The sequence below is a fragment of the Zonotrichia leucophrys genome, unplaced genomic scaffold (assembly GCF_028769735.1).
Source record: "Zonotrichia leucophrys gambelii isolate GWCS_2022_RI unplaced genomic scaffold, RI_Zleu_2.0 Scaffold_53_334942, whole genome shotgun sequence".
Taxonomy (NCBI): Eukaryota; Metazoa; Chordata; class Aves; order Passeriformes; family Passerellidae; genus Zonotrichia; species Zonotrichia leucophrys.
Window position 1 is genome coordinate 88,553 of NW_026992258.1, and position 18,141 is coordinate 106,693.

The 18,141-nt window shown below is 44.4% G+C and overlaps 1 protein-coding gene across 6 annotated transcripts in view; it reads left to right on the forward strand.

Moving 5' to 3' along the window:
- Positions 1–17,904, forward strand: part of LOC135460519 (golgin subfamily A member 6-like protein 22) — a 40,348-nt gene extending 22,444 nt beyond the window's left edge. For 4 of the 6 annotated variants that reach the window (XM_064737385.1, XM_064737388.1, XM_064737387.1 and 1 more), the window contains 3 exons: positions 6,293–6,448; positions 7,281–7,400; positions 13,189–17,904. In XM_064737385.1, coding sequence (XP_064593455.1) covers positions 6,293–6,448; positions 7,281–7,400; positions 13,189–13,352 — 440 coding nt within the window. In that variant the 3' untranslated portion in view covers positions 13,353–17,904. Of the gene's footprint in view, positions 1–1,046; positions 1,178–6,292; positions 6,449–7,280; positions 7,401–13,188 lie in introns of those variants that run through there. The other 2 variants (XM_064737389.1, XM_064737390.1) reach the window with 2 other exon arrangements.
- The last annotated feature ends 237 nt before the right edge of the window (positions 17,905–18,141 follow it).

An 18,141-nucleotide genomic window follows, 5' to 3' on the forward strand; every position in this document is an offset into this window, starting at 1 on the left:
AGGTATGGCCTGACGTGGTCAAAGTGTCCAAATCCACCTGCCCACTCACCTTTCTCATGACAGTGTTGTCTCCCACACTCCCACAGCCCAGAGATCCCCAGTCTGGGGAGATGCAGAGAGATGGTCCCCATCCTCCATCCTTCCCCTCAGGCCTTTGCCAAACCCTCAGGAATACCCACAGCTCTCCTTCAGTCCATCCATCCAAAGCTATTCAAAGAACCTGGAATGGAATAAGCCCAGTCACCCACCCAGCCTCAGGGCTGACCTGGTGGAAAGCAGCTCTGCAGAGAAGGACCTGGGGGTTCTGCTAGACAAAGAGTTGTCCAAGAGTCAGCAATGTGTCTTTGTGGCCAAGAGGGCCCATGGCTGCCTGAGCTGCCTTAGGAAGAGCTTTGCCAACCTCCGAGGGAGGGGCAGCCCTAGAGGGGCACATCTGGACCTCTGTGTCCCATGCTGGGTTCCTCAGTACAGGAGAAACCTGGAGCTCTTGGGACGGGCCCAACTGAGTAACTATAAAGATGATCAGAGACCTGGAGCATCTCTCCGGTGAGGAGAGGCTGAGCGAGCCAGAAGAAAAGGCTAAGAGGAGATCCCATCAATGGGAAGAAGTGTTTGAAGGGCGGTGTCAGGAGGATGGAGGTGGGCTGTTCTTGGTGGTGCCAAGTAATGGGTTGAGGGGCAATGGACAGAAACAGAAACAAAGGATTTCCAGTGTTACCCATTTGGTGATTTGTGAGTGTAGGAGGAGCTTTTTAATCCTCTCTCCTCTCTCATGACTGCACCTGAGGGAACAGCTGAAGCTGTGCCAGGGTGGGATTAGGCTGGATATCTGGAAAAGGTTCTTTCCCCAGAGGGTGCTGAGGGACTGGACAGACTCTCCTTGCTTATGGGCCCAAGGCTGCCAAAGCTCCAGGACCGTTTGGAGAATGCCCCCAGGCATAGGATGGGATTATTGGGATGTCCTGGGTGAGCCAGGAGCTGGGATCAATAATCCCTGTGTGTCCCTTGCAGCTCAGGGTATTCTGTGATCCTGTGATTCTTTCCAGAGCCCATGTGCCCTTGAGCCTTGGGAGGTGAACACTTCAGGGAGAGAAGGATTGTGAGAGCCCCAGAGGAAGAGCTTAAGGAAATCTTGGGCTCAGGTGACCCCAGCATCTGGTTCTTCTTTCAATCTGAGCTGAGCTAGAGGACCTTAGCTGATGCCATTGCACCTTGCTCGAGTCCTGCCAGGGATGAACCCTTTCCTCATGTGTGGAAATCTAAGGCAAGAAACCTTCCCTTATCCTTGTGGAAGTGTATCACTCTTCCACTCTAATCCATGCAGAAACATTATCCTAGAGTGGTGCTGTGCTGTTACTGAGGAGTAACTGCTTAAAGCTTGAAAATCACCTTCAGACTTTGCTAAAGGAGTTGGTCCTGACAGCTGTTGTGGTTTAACCCCATCCAGCAGCCAAGCCCCACACTTGGGGCCACTCACTGACTCCCCCACCAGCAGGATCAGGGTGTGAATTGGAAAGGTAAAAGTGAGAACACTCCTGGGTTGGGGAGAAGACAGTTTAGTAGAGAAAGCAAAAGTCAGGCACTCAAGCAAAGCAAAGCAAAGCACCCATTCCCATGGGCTGATAGGTGCTCAGCACCTCCAGGAGAGCAAGGCCGCATCCCATGGAACTTGGGAAGACAAACACCATCACTCTAAATGTTCCCCACTTTCCATACCGAGCATGTTGTCTTATGGTCTGGAATATCCCTTGGGTACACTGGAGTCATCTGTCCTGGCTGTGTCCTCCCAGCACCTCATCTCCCTAGCGTGGTCATAAGAGAAGCAGAAAAGGCCTTGGCCCTGTGTAGCCACTGCTCAGCGATAACAAAAACATCTCCAATGTCATCCCCGTGTTCAGCACAAATCCCAAAAACAGCCCCACACCAGGCACTGGGAAGAAAATTAACCCAGTCCAAATCAGCACACAGGACTGATAGAGAGTTGTGGCTAAATCTGTAATTAGCTAAAGAGATGTTTTTAAGACCTTTTTGCCTGTAGTGGTTTTGGTTCACTAATTTAAGATTTCCCAGTCAATGCACCAATTAGTGTGGTGGGTTCAGTGCTTGCTAATCACCAGTGCACTCACTAGAACATACTTACTCATTTTCTGCTGTGAGAGAGGATTAGGAGACAAGGCAAAGCAGGCTCAAAAGGATATAAAGAAAAGTTTATTAACAGTAACTAAGAGTACTAAGAATCAAAACGAGACTTTCAGAACACCTCCTGTCCCTACAACTTTTCCTTTTCTCCTGGGAATGTAAAGAGACAAAATTTTCAGTCAGTTTCCCGCCTCTAGAACAGTCTTCTTTTAGTTCACTTAGGGAGAGAAGTCCCTCTTGTTAATGTTATGGAGACTTCTCCACGAGAAAACCAGCTCTCTTGAGGCTCTCAATTTCTATGAATAGAAGCTGCCCAGGGAAATCTACAATCGTGATGTCCCTCCTGTTTTCCACAACCTTTCCCACAGCTGTGTTTATGCACCATGTCAGCTTATGGGGCACTATTTAAAGATGAGCTCTTCAAAAGCAAAGGTTCTCTATCTATCTCTAAAATCATCTTCATCTCCGGGAACAGAGATCTTCTCCCCCCCTGAGGGCACAGGGTCTTCATCACTCTTCTCTATCTATCTCTGTTCAAACTCATAAAATCACAACTACTTCAACATTTGCTTGCTTTAGCATGGAGGCTTTTGCCAAACAAGTTATCTCCCTATACTTGCTAATGTGTTATAGTGAAAAAAAGTCTGAATGTATCAATTACATTCGTCTTCAGAGCCTTACAATAGGATTTCAGCTCCAAGATCAAGGCATCTCCTCAGCCCTCCTATCTGGGACTGGAGTCTTTCTTCATTGACCTTGATGTCTTTGTGTTGCTGCTCTACATTGCCTGCATTTTGTTCTTTTGTCCCTTTCTCTCACTCGAGGGAATTGAAGCACTGAAAGAGGCAATATCTTGCTTGGGGCCTACAAATGACCGCCTGACCCCGGCTGGGCTTGGTGCTTGCGGGTCGGAGCTGCAGTCTGGGCTGGGCTGGGGGATCGGCATGGATCCCGGCAGCCAGGCCAGAACTCAGCAGCGGCGGTGCCTGATGGCTTCACCTCCCCCTGCCCGGGGGTTGTGGGTGAATCTCAATGGTGGCAGAAGCTTGGCCAAGCCAGCCCGGCCGGGGCTGCTCTGGGGCCTGGCGGACCCGGGCTGGCGGTGGGGCAGGGCTTATAACAAGCAGTAAGATGTTAGAAATGGAAGCCATGGCCCAGCTGGCCTCTGCCCCCTGGCGCTCCCCTCTCCCTGCCCGGCAGCCGATGGCGGCCCGCTGGGTGTCCCAGGAAGGGGCCCAGCCCCGCAGCAGAGGCTGCCCGGTCTGGCCCGGCTCTTGCCACCTCTTTGCCGGCCGAAAAAGAAAGAGATTTCCCGGGATTTTCCATCTTTAACGTGATTTTAGGTAGAAGCGTGTTCAGCTTTTAGTGGTTTAATGGATTGCCAAAGCCATTACTGATGGGTTCTTTTTGTCAGACATGGAGGAAACTGATAGCAGCTTCTCTTAAATCATCACTTCTGTGCTGCAAAACTAGGACACTGCCCTATGGCATAACAAAGATAAAGGGAACAATGGTTAAAAATCAGGAGCCATGGATTATGTTTAACCAGGAACTAATAACTGCTCAGGAAACATGTGAACATATGTTGAGTAATTACTTTTTTCAAAGATGGCATCCCAACAGAGTTGGCTGTAGTAGTAAAGAGGCAACCTTCAAAATTTGTAATTAACATTGGAGCCTAAAATCTCTTTGATTACCCCCACAGAAGCCAAAAGCCGAAACTTTTAATTTTAGATAAAAATAGAAATTGTTTAACTGGCTTTAATAGGTAAAACATTATCTGTTACTCTGCTGAAATGCGTTGCAATGTAATTAAAAATTTAAAACCAAGAGGTGTTATAATAGGATGCATTCTGCTTATAATTCTTGTTGTTCTGCTTACAAAACTTGTTTGGCTTGTGAAAAAAGCAGACAGGAGGTGGCATTTAACAATTGATTATCAAATGCTTAATGTTAACATGAAACATTTCATCACAGCTCTCCCAAATATTGCAAATCTCACTGCTACACTTTATGTGCAGGCATCTGCACATAAACTAATGGCAGTTTTGGATATAAAATATTGGGTACTCTGGGATACCAGAGAAATCGTGTTCCTGGATTTTCTAGAATAGCAAGAGCCTTGAACACATTAATGATACATACATCTCAGTTGGTCACAGATCAAATGGATGTCACTGAAGGGCCAACAAAACCTGCAAAGTTACAGATAGCTGTGTCTCCAGTCGTGTTAGCTCTACAACACTCACATAAACCATGTTCTGCACTGGGTGCTCCTGCATTCACTTCAGACTCTGAAGGCAAAGCTGTATGGTTCACTGATGCCACAGCCAAACACACCGATTGGAAATCAAAGTACAGAGCAGTTGCTTTCCACATTGAACAGGAATGGAAGTAGTAGGAGAAGAAATGGGAAATGCACAAGTAGGAGAGCTGAAAGCAGTACTGCTGGCAGTAAAGGAGAAAACAAGATCAAGAATTATTGAGAACTCCCGCTGGGAGGGGCTGAGGGACCCAGAGATACACCCAGCCCAAATACAGGAGAATCAGAGCGCCTCTTGTAGGGAATTAGGACATAGGAAAAAGAATTGTCCTAGGTTATGGATTCCAAATTCAGATTCTTGGGGCATCAGGATACCTTCATGGCACATTCAAGGGGTTAATTCTCAGCCTGCAATGATGCTGGAAGTCGAATTATGGGAAGCGAGAAGATCTACACTAGCATACCCAATGGTTGCAATTAGGTTAGAGAATCAAGAAAAAGAAACTGAATTTCTGGTCAAAACAGGCGCTTCACATTCAGTGTTAAATCAAGAACTAATACAAGTGGGTAAAGATTTTGTAAAAGTAATAGGAGCCACTGGCCTACAAAAGAAAGTGTACTTTTTGCAGCCAATTAAGTATCAAATAAGTAAACAAACTGGGATACATGAATTTTTATGCATGCTGGAATCCCCAAAATCATTATTGGGATGAGACTTGTTAGAACTGTTAGGAGTTGGAGTAACTTTTAGGCAAGGAAAAAAAAATCTAAAAGAAAGGAAGATCAATTAATCAGAAATACTAAGCTTGGCATTGAAGCAACCTGAAGTGAGTAGTAAAATGACTCAAGAAGTCCTGGATCAAGTATATCCAGGAGTGTGGGCAGCAGGGACATCAGTGCGAGCTAAAATGCAACTCCGATAGAAGTAAGATTGAAAAACCAAAAGCCAACCCTGTTAGAATTAAACAATATCCATTGAAAGCAGAGGATCAAAAAGCAATCAAAGAAATAATTAATACTTCTTTGAAATTGGATTGGATTACTCATAGAATGTGAATCAGAATATAATACTCTCATTTTTCCAGTTAAAAAACCTGATGGTAAGAGGTATAGATTAGTGCAAGATTTAGAAGCAGTAAACAAAATTGTGGAGGATTTTTACCCAGTGGTAGCAAACCCCTACATCCTGTTAACCAAGTCAAAAACTAATTAGGTGTGGTTTATGGTACTGTATTTAAAAGATGCCTTTCCCCATTTGGCTTTAGCCAGGATAGTCAGAAGTTCTTTGCTTTCAAATGGGAAAATCCAGACACAGAGTGAAAAACCCCGTTAAGCCAGACAGTGTTACCCCTAGATTTCAAGAACAGCCCTACCATGAGCCCAACAACTGGGACCTTACAAGAGAGCTGTTGCTTACTTCTCTAAGCCATGGGATGAGGTAAGCAAGGCTTGGCCTGGGTGCTTGTGAGCCATTGCAGCCATTATTCTTAACATTCAAGAGGCCTGCAAATTCACTATGGGCCGGAAAATGACTTGGACACTGTCTCTGCGGTGTTAGAGCAGAAGGGGAGTCACTGGCTCTCCCCTCCTCCTTTCCTGAAGTATCAAGCTGTACTGGTAGAACAAAATGATGATAATTTTGTAACCACTAATATTGTAACACAGCATCTTTTCTCAGTGGAGCTACTTTGGCACCTGTAGCCTCTGACTGTTTGGAAATGATGGAGACAGTTTAGTCCAGCAGACCTGACTGGAAGGAGGAACCTCTGGAGGATGCTGGGGACTACTGGTCCACAGACAGAAGTGGCATTATAAAGTCAGGGACTCATAAGGCAGGATATGCAGCGACCACTGCCCACAAGGTAATCAAGGCAAAACCTTTACTTGCAGGGATAGCCATGCCGCGAGAAGAGATAATTCACCGACGAGTCCTGGAATTGGCAGGAGGGGAGAGGATTAATAATACATGGACTGACTCCAGATGTGCAGTTGGCATAGGGCCTGCTCAGGGTGATGTCTGGAACAGAAGATTGCGTGAAGCTCGAGGTAAGTAAATTAAACATGCTGAAGAAATTTTATGTCTATTGGAAACTGTAAATTTAGAGGAACAGGTGGCAGTCATGCACTGTAGAGGTCACCAAAGGGTAAGACTGAACAGGAATTAGGAAACAGATTGGCAGACCATGAGGCTAAATGGGCGGCAGAAGGGGCTCAGACTCAGGCACCGGCTTTGATACCAGGTGGTAAAGCCGTGGGTACAGAAAGAGAGTACCAGGACTCGGGTGGTATGAAGAGGATATGAAGCTGGCGAAGAACTTAGAAGCAAACAAGCATTGAACTCTGTTCATTACACCTGACAATCAGACAGAGTAGAAGTTCTCCAGAGTAGAAATCCATTTTGATTTTGGTGTAATGTACATCTTTGAGTCTGTAGTTAAAAACATACCTATTTAGCCTGACTTCAAAAACCTAGGCACAGAGGAACTGCTTCAGTGAAGGACAGAGATAGGGGGTGGAGGGGAGACAGAGGATGATAAAGAGAGACAGAGTCTGCTGTGAGAGCAGGTCAACCTGACTTGGGAATTCTTTCTGATAAAGAAGAACTAGCGGCAAATGTCACACGAAATTCGTAAAAATGAATATGTATGAACCTATTCTGAAATTGCATGCATATGTATTTGAGAGGAGGACAAAAAGGGACCTGAAGTCCCCAGAGGTCCGCATGTCTTTTATGGTGAGTAATCTCCACATGCCTCCAGCGCTGTAATAAACACACCGACTTTACAACTTTCACAAAGTTGTGGAGTTTTGTTTATCTCTGCAAGATAAACAAAACTCCTGCGAAGCCAGCCAGGAGGAACCGTCTCTGTCACCGCAGGGGCAGAGGGGATAGACGGACCTCCAAGGCACGCCCTGGGATTTTCCTGGCGGAGCTCCACTCATCTCAGCTTGCCTCTTGGAGAGACAGACAAGGACCTGCTGGCATGCGGTGGACATGGTATGTATGGAGGGGCCCCCTGGAGAAAAGAGAGATAGGACGGCTGAATAAGTCACTCAGAGACGTTTGAGTGCTCAGCCTGTGCCTGCAGGCGGCAGCCCGATTGATAGAACAACTGGGAGACAGGGATTCACTGTCCAATAGTGCAGCCGCTAGCGACCCTGGAGGTGGGTTCAAGTGGACTCGCGTGTGTGTGTGTGTGTGTGTGTGTGTGTGTGTGTGTGTGGTGTTCAGACGCTGTATCATTGTATAGTTAATGCATTGTGTGGTTAATGTTAGTGTCTTTGTAATTGTGTTTGATGTACAAAAGAGAGTATATCTACTCTCGGGTGCGGAGGGGTTTCTACCTGCGACTGGAGGGCCCGTGTGAGGCCTGAGGCACTGGCCAGGGCAGGCTGTGGGGGCAGGGAACGCCCAGCAGAAAATCAGAGCAAGTAGTGGAGAAGCGTGGGTGAGGATGTTCATTGAGTAAAGGTAGTGAATTGTGGTGTAGATTGTGCACGTTTTCACCGTGGCTAGATGAACCCAAGGGGTTCCTCTGCCCCGGTGGTTTGGACTCGACCCCTGGGAGTTTGTGAATCCTGTGAATTATTGGATAGATAGAGGAGACTAACAAGTTCATTTAGAGGGGCTTTACCAGACTTCAGCTGGTACTATAGTAAGTCTGGACTGGGAACAACCTGCCGCAGAGGATTTAGAGTTTCCTGTAATAAATGGAATAGCCTGTCTCTGTGGGCAATTCCTGAGAGCCTTTGGCGCATCGAGAGATTGGCACCCTGCCAATCTACTATTGCAGTGTGGAGTTTGTGAGAGACACTGGTATTGCTGTTCTAATAAGTGTGAGGGCACATGCCCCGAGTGTAAATTAAAGTTTCCTGATCAAGCGGATTCAGAACCTAAGATCTTAAAGCGTGTGTGTGAAATCACATCTGATACCTGCCACCTGGAGTTGGGGTGCATCTTGGCCCACTGGAAAGAAGGCACTAGTAGAGGGGGCTCTGAGAATAAAAAAGATCTAATCCAATATTGCATGCATTGGTGGCCATTATACAGGTTAGAGGACAGAGCTAAGTGGCCTCCCACTGGAACTTTAGATTATAATACCTTACTGCAGTTAATGTTGTTTTTAAGACGGGAAGGTAAATGGGATGAGGTTTCGTATGCTGATATGGTTTTTTTGTTTTAAGAAATCACCAAGAATTGCAAGAGACTGTGGGATCAGACCCCCCTTGGACCCGCTGGTGTTAGCCCTTGAAAATGAAAACAAGGCAGAAAAGGGGCAAATCAAACATTGTTGTTCAGCATGCAGTATGGGACAAGGTGTATGAGATCAGACAAGGTTTATCATTCTGAGGAGCAAGAACGAGATACGTTTGAGTGGATGAAAACTCCTTCTAGGAGGAGGGAGATTGAGGATGAGGATGAAGAGGAAGAGGACTTCCCCAAAAAGGAGGAGGACTCAGGCTGGGAAGGCACATCCACTAGAACCCATCCCCCCTGACAGTCCAGTTGCATCTAGAACTAGGAGACAAGCAGTGTTACAGGCCCCTCTGCAAGAGGCAGTGGGACAAGAAGGAGGGAGATTAATGATTAAAGTGCCATTTACCACTCTTGATTTAGAGGCATGGGAAAGGATTGCTGGGAATTATCGTGTTGATCTGATACTTACTGCCAAACGTCTATGATATGTTATCAAGAAACACAATTCAGATTGGGTGATATCCAGTTACTACTGGATGCTTTCACTGAAACAGAAAAAACAGCTGATCCTAAAGACAGCAGGCACTTTGGCAGAGGATTACTGCAAGAGCACACAGCTAGATGTAAAAGAATATTTCCCCCTCCAAGACCCAGAATTGTATCCTAATGTGTCGGCAGAGGTAAAGAAATTAGCAGATTATCAAGAGTGGATAGCAACAGGGGTGGAAAGAGCTATTCCAAAACCCATAAATTGGTCTGTCATATATTCTCTTAAGCAGGGGTCTTCTGAGACTCCATCTGAGTTTCTAGAGTGTTTAAGGGATGCTATGCGTTGTCATACATCATTGGATCCAGAGTCTGAGATAGGGATGAATCTACTAGTTAATTCATTTTTGGGACAGTCTGCTGGAGATATTAGACGTAAACTTCAGAAAATTTGGAGACTGGAAGGGAGAAATCTCAGCATCTTGCTAGAGGAGGCCTGGAGGGTATTTAGGAAGAAGGATATAAACAAGGAATGAAAGGTTGGTGGCAGTGGTACAGGAGGAAAGGCAAAGAAAATACAACTAGGGACCACCCAGACAAGGACCACCTTGGCTGGGCAGGAACCAGTGTGCAATCTGCAAAAGAACTGGTCACTGGAAAGATCAATGCCCAGAATGGAGACGAGGTGACTGACAAGTGGCTGCACACATACAAAACAACTGAGGAGGACCAGGGGATTCTGCCCCAGCGGATCCACTGGTTATAACAATGAGGCTGGGGGAGGAAGGGAAAAGGGTGGAATTTTTTGTTAATACTGGGGCCACATATTCAGTTTAAAATAAAGCTTTAGTACCTGTGGAAAAATTATTATGTTGTAGTGCAGGGGGCAACTGGCCAGTCTGAAAGGGCATATTTTTGCAAACCTTTGAGGTATAAATTGGGAAAACAAGGGGGTATTCATAAATTTTTGTACATGCCCAGTTCACCAAAGGCACTTTTAAGCAGAGATTTATTGTAGTAGTTATAAGCAACCATTACATTAAAAAATAGAGAGGTTACTCTGGAGGTGAATGATCAAATGTACACAGAGGTATTAAGTTTAATCTTAACAGCTATTGAAGTTGAGGAGGAAATTGATGAAGAGATACTAAGTCAAGTATTTCCCAGAGTATGGGCCTCTGATGTACTAGGTAGGGCGAAAAATTCCTCCCCCATAGCAATAAAATAAAGCTCCAGGAAGAGACACAACCAGTGAGAATTAAGCAGTACCCCCTAAAGAAAGAAAACAGGGAAGGAATCAGCCAAATAATTGAAAATTTTCTGCGGTTAAGATTACTGAAAGAATGCCAATCTGATTTCAATATTCCCATTTTACCCGTTCGGAAATCTGATGGGTCATACCGGATAGTACAGGATTTGAGGGCTGTTAATAAAGTAACAGAAGATTTGTATACGGTGATAGCCAATCCGTATACTTTATTAACTTGTCTAACGCCTGAGCTAACCTGGTTTACCATTTTAGACCTAAAAGATGCCTTCTTTTGCCTCCCTATCCACAAAGCCAGCCAGAAAATTTTTGCATTCGAATGGGAAAGCCCTAAAAGTGGGTGCAAAACCCAGCTCACATGGTCCGTGTTGCCTCAAGGTGTCAAAAACTCCCCCACTCTGTTTGGGGGGTGACTTGCAAAAGATCTGGAGTCCTGGGAAGCTCCACAGGAAGAAGGAAGGCTGTTGTAGTACGTGGGTGATCTTCTAGTAGACACTATGAGGAGGGAAGCACCTGTGACCTGGACAGTAAGTCTTTTGAATTTCCTAGGACTCCAAAGATACTAAGTATCAAAGAAAAAGGCACAAGTAGTAAAACAGAAAGTAATCTACCTGGGGCACAAGGTGAGTGCTGGGCAACGGACTTTAGGGCAGGTTCGCAAGGAGGCCATATGCCAAACCCCAAAACTCCAAACAATAAAAGAACTCCGAACCTTCTTAGGCATGGCAGGATGGTGCCGGCTGTGGGTTTATAATTATGAACTGCTCGGCAGACCCCTCTTTAAACTCTTATTGCCAATGGAAACAGAGATCTCCAGTGGACAAAAAAAGCCACACAGGCCTTTCACCAGCTAAAGAGTGCCCTCATGTCAGCTCCAGCTTTGGGACTTCCCGATATAAGTAAACCATTCTTTCTGTTTTCCCATGGAAGACAGGGAATTGTCCTGGGAATATTAGCTTAGGACTTGGGTCCATACCAGAGAGCAGTTGCTTACTTCTCCAAGCAACCAGATGCAACAGCCAAAAGATGGCCAGGTTGCCTCAGAGCTGTAGCAGCAGTTGTGCTGAATATTCAAGAAGCACCCAAGTCTCCCCTAGGACAAAAATGACTGTGCTAGTGTCCCACACAGTGTCTGCAGTACTGGAAGCAATGGGTGGCCACTGGTTTTCACCACAGAGGCTCCTGAAATACTAGGCCATCATGATAGAGCAAGATGATGTAGAGATAGTAGTGACTAATATTGTCAGCCCAGCTTCCTTTCTCAGTGGAAATCAAGGAGAAGCAGTACACCATGATTGCCTGGAGACCATTGAAGCTACCTACCTACTCCAGCCACCCAGACTTAAAGGACACTCCTTTGGAAGATGCAGAGACCTGGTTCACTGACGGGAGTAGCTACATTGCCAATAGAAACCGACATGATAGGTACACAGTGACCACCTGCAGAGAGGTAATCAAATCTGGACCCTTACCAACAGGGACCTCTGCGCAGAAGGCTGAGATAATTGCCCTGGCCCATGCCTTGGAAATGGCAAAAGGAAAGAGAATAAACGTCTACACAGACTCTAGCTATGCATTCGGAGTCGTGCATGCACATGGAGCCGTCTGGAAAGAGAGGGGACTGCTGACCTCACAGGGAAAGAACATCAAACATGCACAAGAGATAATCCAGCTGCTAGAAGCAGTTCAGCTGCCTGAAAAGGTAGCAATTATGTATATTAAGGCACACCAAAGAGTGAGCTCAGAATTGGAAGAAGGAAATGAGCTGGCGGATAGAGAGGCAAAGGAAGCAGTGAAAGGTGAGGTAACTACTGGAGATGCCCTAATTTCAGATGGACAAATTTCCCTTGAAGGTAAGCCAGAATATAATAAGAGAGATAGAAAATTAATTGAAGATCAAAGAGGGACATATAACCAAGAAGGGTGGGCTACCATTGAAGAGAAGCTGGTAATGCCTTCCCATTTATTGTAGTCACTAGTACGGGAAGAACACCAGAAAGCACACTGGGGAATATGTGCCCTATACACCTACTTGATTGAAAGAATTGTTGCCAGGAATTTATATGCCACTATTACTAAAGTGACCCGACAGTGTGATCTCTGCCTACAGACTAACCCCACAAATACCACCAGGTCACAACTCTGTCAGACTGAGAGAGGCCATAGGCCTGGACAGCAGTGGCAAATTGACTTTTCAGAACTCCCAAGGAAAGGGGGGTATTGGTATTTGCTGGTATTTTAGCATTAATTTTCAGTATTAATAAATGTATTACAGATACATTTTCAGGGTGGCCAGAACCATTCCCCACCAAAACTGTAAAAGCTCGAGAGATGACCAGGGTATTATTACAAGGAATAATACCACACTTCTGAGTTCCAGCCACAATATCCTCGGATAGAGGATCACATTTCATTTACAAAATAGTGCAACAGATTACTAGCCACCTGGGCATAGATTGGGAACTTCACACTCCATACCGCCCCCAATCAAGTGGCCAGGTGGAGAAAATGAATCATTTAATTAAGCAGCAGATTGTAAGACTGGGACAGGAAGTTAATCTACCCTGGCCCCAAGCTCCTCCACTGACACTATTGCAAATTTGAACTAAACCTCGGGCTAAAGAGAAGCTGAGTCCTTTTGAAATACTTTATGGAAGACCATATTGAATACAAAAGGTAATGTCCACCCACATTGGGGAGATAACACTAGCCAGCTACATGGTGGCCTTAAACAAACAGCTCAGAGAAATTGAGAAACACAGGGCCGGAACTTGGAGCAGGGAGTTAGATGGGCCAGTACATAACATACAGCCTAGTGATTACGTATATGTTAAGTCTCTTACAGAGAAGACTTCGGAACCACAGTGGGAGAGACCACTGCAAGTACCTCTCACCACCTTCCCCGCAATCAATATCAAGGAGCAGAACGCCTGGATCCATCACTCTCGAGTGAAGAAGGCCCCAGAAGCCCCTTGGAGAGTGACACCAGGAGACAATGAACTGAGACTAAAACTTACTTGGGCAAAATGTGTGTATTGCGGCTGGTGGTAGTTCATACTTTCATTTACAGAATTGTTTTGTATATAATTATAACTGAAGTTTTAGAACTAGAGAGTACCTCTGTCCAAAGCAATGCTGAATGGCCTTGGTCCCAGGCTTTTAATCAGTATACTGGATCCATGGAAGAACTTTCTGAGATAAAAGATTTAAACCTATCCACTGTAGTAATCCACGGGAATCAGGTATATGAGGAGCAAGAATGGCAGGAGCAAGAACTGTGGACACTTAAGAGATCAGAGGAGAAGAAATCAAAGTAGGATGCCAGGTGGTCAATGAGATGGCTTATGAGAGAGCAGATGCAATTAGTGTCTCAACCTCTCCTGGTGTGTACAAACACCAGGAAGTTTGTGATAGCCTAAGTGAATCAGACTGTTGGTGTAATTTCACCTTGATACAGTCTGTAAAAGTGACTTGCCTTTGGGCTCGTGATGCTATCGGGCTCTCATTTAAATTTAAAATAGACACTGCACTTTTTACAACAATAAGACCTTATACAACCCACTCTAGGACTCAAATAGTTCAGACTCAACCCAAACTTGAACCTGAAGTGTATGAAATAGGTCCCTATGTAGTGAGGAATGTGAGTGAACAACATTCTGTTGTTCAATCCAGAATGGTCTCTCAAACAAGTGGAGTTGATGATCCAAATTAACATCTCAAAAATCCAACCAGCCTGCTCCTCTTTCCTAAGAACATCCTTTGAGGGCTGGACAAAGTGGTTACAAAGACAGGCATATCTCAGGAGCAGGATAAGAAAGGATCTAACTGAGATATTAGGGACAGGATTAGGAGTTTTAAATAGAATTGATTCAGAAATACTGATGAATAAGCTGGCCACTGCAGCAGGTAGCCTAACAAAATTGAAGCAGCCTTTATAGTCATCTCTATTGGCATTAGGAACTAGCCAGTAGCAGGTTTCAAAAGTACTGCCAAAGTAAGAAAAGGCCAGGGACCAAGACCACAAGTTAATAGTAGAAGCACTTAGTACAATTCAAGATAATGTCTTTAGCTTTCAGTTGTATACAAGCAGAGTTATAGATGCAAGCAACAGCAGCTCTGATCATATGCGAAAGGGGTGAAGGTAATTTTCCAGCTGAAATTCAGAAAGTTGTCTAAGATTGCGATTGATTTTGAAAAGGAGTTTCAATCCTGGTGGACTATAGTAAATCTCACCTATGATCCTGCTTCTAATGTGGCCACTGCCTTTGTGCTTACCATACGTAATGCCACTGTTTACGTTATCCACCCCATCATTGCACTGGGATTAAACCATGAAAAAACAGTGCTCTACCCTTCAGAACATAGAGTGTGGGCATGAAAGGTGAATGAAAAGTGGCAGACAGTAAACTTAGAATCATGCATTACTAGAGAACAGCTAAGATTCATTTGTGAAAGCAATAATATTAATGCCCAATATGTGTGTGTAGACACTGAACTGAGTATTTGCCACTTTGAAGTTCATCCAGTCACTGATCAGAAAACTGTGCTCATATATACTGGTAAAGGTTGCGTGTGCTTGAGAACTGCTTGTGCTGCTGTAAAAATTGATAGCAATGATGTTATTTTATCTAGTAAAAATCATTCTAATCTTTGTAATTTTGTTAAGATCATCGGGTGTGATTTTTTGTACTGAGCCCCAGTGACATCCCACCAGTTGATTAAAACCAATTATACAATGTATCACAGACTATCACCAACTCCTATTGAGATAGACCTTACATTAGTAAAAGAACTAAATAAGCACCAAGACCTACTGAGAATCTTGAAAGAAATCCAAGAAAGCAGAAAAAAACCCTTAATTACTGTCCAACATGATACAAAAGAAATAACCAGAATTCTACAAAGAATAAAACAAAATGCAGATCATCACTGGTAGGATGTGATCTTTGGGTGGTCGCCAACAGCAAATGGAATCTTTAATAAGTTGTGTCATCCCATTGTAGTTTTGTTAATATTAGTTAGAATAAGTTTAAGATTATCCATTATATTGCTGTAGTATTCTCTAATTCTAAATTAGTGTGTAGCTGTGTAAACCTCCTTATCAAACGTACTTGGTAAAGCATTGAGACACTTATTGTCGTAGAAGTTTGCATTAAGTAAAAGAATTTACTTATTTTCTAGGAAAGGGGGGAAATGAGACAGAGTAGAAATTCTCCAGAGTAGAAATCCATTTTGATTTTGGTGTAATGTACATATTTGAGTCTGTAGTTAAAAAACATAGCTATTTATCCTGACTTCAAAAACCTAGGCACAGAGGAACTGCTTCAGTGAAGGACAGATATGAAGCGGGTGGGGGGGGAGACAGAGGGTGATAGAGAGAGACAGAAGCTGCTGTGAGAGCAGGTCAACCTGACCTAGGAATTCTTTCTGATAAAGAAGAACTAGCGGCAAATGTCACACGAAATTCGTAAAAATGAATATGTATGAACCTATTCTGAAATTGTATACATATGTATTTGAGAGGAGGACAAAAAGGGACCTGAAGTCCCCAGAGGTCCGCATGTCTTTTATGGTGAGTAATCTCCACATGCCTCCAGCGCTGTAATAAACACACCGACTTTACAACTTTCACAAAGTTGTGGAGCTTTTGGTTATCTCCGCAAAACATTGCCCATATTCAGAGTCACTGCAGATTGGAGGGAGGCCTGGCCTTAGGGAACGAGAAGGTGATCAATTGGTGGCACCATTTTGGGCCTCAGCTTCTCCCAACATCAATAAATTTGGCCAAGCCAGAAGGGTTCATGAGTTTTTTCATCAAACTGTGAAAGTTTTACCCAAACAACTTGGAATATTACTGCAGGATGCTCAGGCAATTGTCACAACCTGTCCACAGGGCCAGGATATGATTGGTGGATTGGGTCCTGGAGTCAACCCCCATGGTTTAGGCCTTTGCTCCTGGGGTGAATTCCTTTTGCTTATCCTTGGCCATGCCCAGAGATCCCTTCTGCAGATGTCTAATTGGTATCCCAGTGAGTGATTTTACTGGGTTTGCAAGGTGGGTAGGAGCTGGAGGAAAACCATACTTGGAAGCAAAGAGATCAAGCGTGGAGAATCACTGGTGTAACATCACCAGAGGTGGTAAAAAATTTGACATATGCAAAAGGCTGGGAATTAAGGCAAACGGTGAAGGCTTCCAAGCAGGTGTGATGACACAATCCCTGAATGAAACTGGACTAGAACCCCAAGAACTAGACCTGTTAGGATCAGTTCCTGGGAATTATGGCTTGTTTTAAACTACTTTCTGGACCCAAAAACAACTAAGCAATGTTCTAGTCCCACATCCCAAGAATAATAGTGTCATTCTTAATCCCAATTCTCCATGGTATCAGAATGTGACCAAGTATTGCCACAATTGGATTTATCCTGGCAGTGCTGGTGCAAATGAGACTGTAAAAAGGCTTCCACCAGGTGTCTGTTTAATCTGTGGGGATAGGCCCTGGCCTGCAATTCCAAGTAATCCCTTTGGTGGACCTTGTTACCCAGGAAAACTAACCATGTTTGCCCCTAGCATGTGAGAAATGCTGAATCAGACTATCTGGAGAGCAGGACACAGCACAAGAACTGAAAGAGCAATCCCAGTCTTAGGATCTAATTGTAATGATTATGTGGATCTTTGGAGTGCTCCAGCACGAATCACAGCAACATTCCTTGCTCCAGGTGCTGTGGCTGCTCAGGCTTTGACTCCCCTGAATAAGTTGGGATGCTGGACAGCTGAACAACTGAACACAACTTCAACTGTTCTAAATCAAATGCTCACTGATGTAGATAGTATTAGTCATGGCACACTGCAAAATATAGCTGCTATAGATTTGTTGTTTTTAGCACATGGGCACGGGTGTGAGGAGTTGGAAGGGATGTGTTGTATGAACCTCTCTGACCATTCTGCATCCATTCACAGGAAACTCAAAAAACTACAAGATAACGTGAAGAAATTGACTGTGAATGAATGACTGGGGGTTGGATGAATGTTTTAAGGAATGGGGAATAACTGGATGGTTGAAAGGTATTGTAAAGGAAATTTTGTTAATATTAGTAGTCATTATTTTATTGCTTTGTGTTATTCCATGCATAATTAAGTTCATGACCCTTAGAAGAGAACACAGTAAAGAGAGTCTGGCTGCTGCAAGAAGAAGAAGGGGGAATTGTAGCAGTGTATGTGAACAACTCAGGCCTCAGTGTGCACCAGCCATACCATCTGTAACTGTTCTTATCAGAATTGTCTCAGGGCACTGTGGAATTCATCAAGGTTACTGAGACATAAACTGTGCTAAAATAAGAAAAAAGAAGCTGAGAAAGGGCACACCAGGATGGCAGGAACTGGATAACAGAGGACTGTGAAACACCTGCACGGTAACCAATCACAGACATTGAGAAATGGAGACAGAGAATGAGGGAATGAGACAAAGGCACCAATCAAGAAGTGTGATCTTAATAGTTTGTAGAATCTGGAAAAGTGTGTGTAATGTAAACAATAAAGAGCTTCTGCTTGGTCACATTGGTCAGTTATTCAGGAGTCCTGGTTTACCCACAACAAGGGGTACTGGAATCATACTGGGAGAGGCTGGAACCATCCTAGGGGTGAATGGTAATACCTGGGACCATGCTGGGATCTTAGTGGGATCATTCTGGGAGTGATTGGGATCATACTGGGAGTGATTTGGATCATACTGGGATTGTATTGAATGTAACTGAAAGTTACTGGGATCATACTGGGTGTGACTGGGAGAC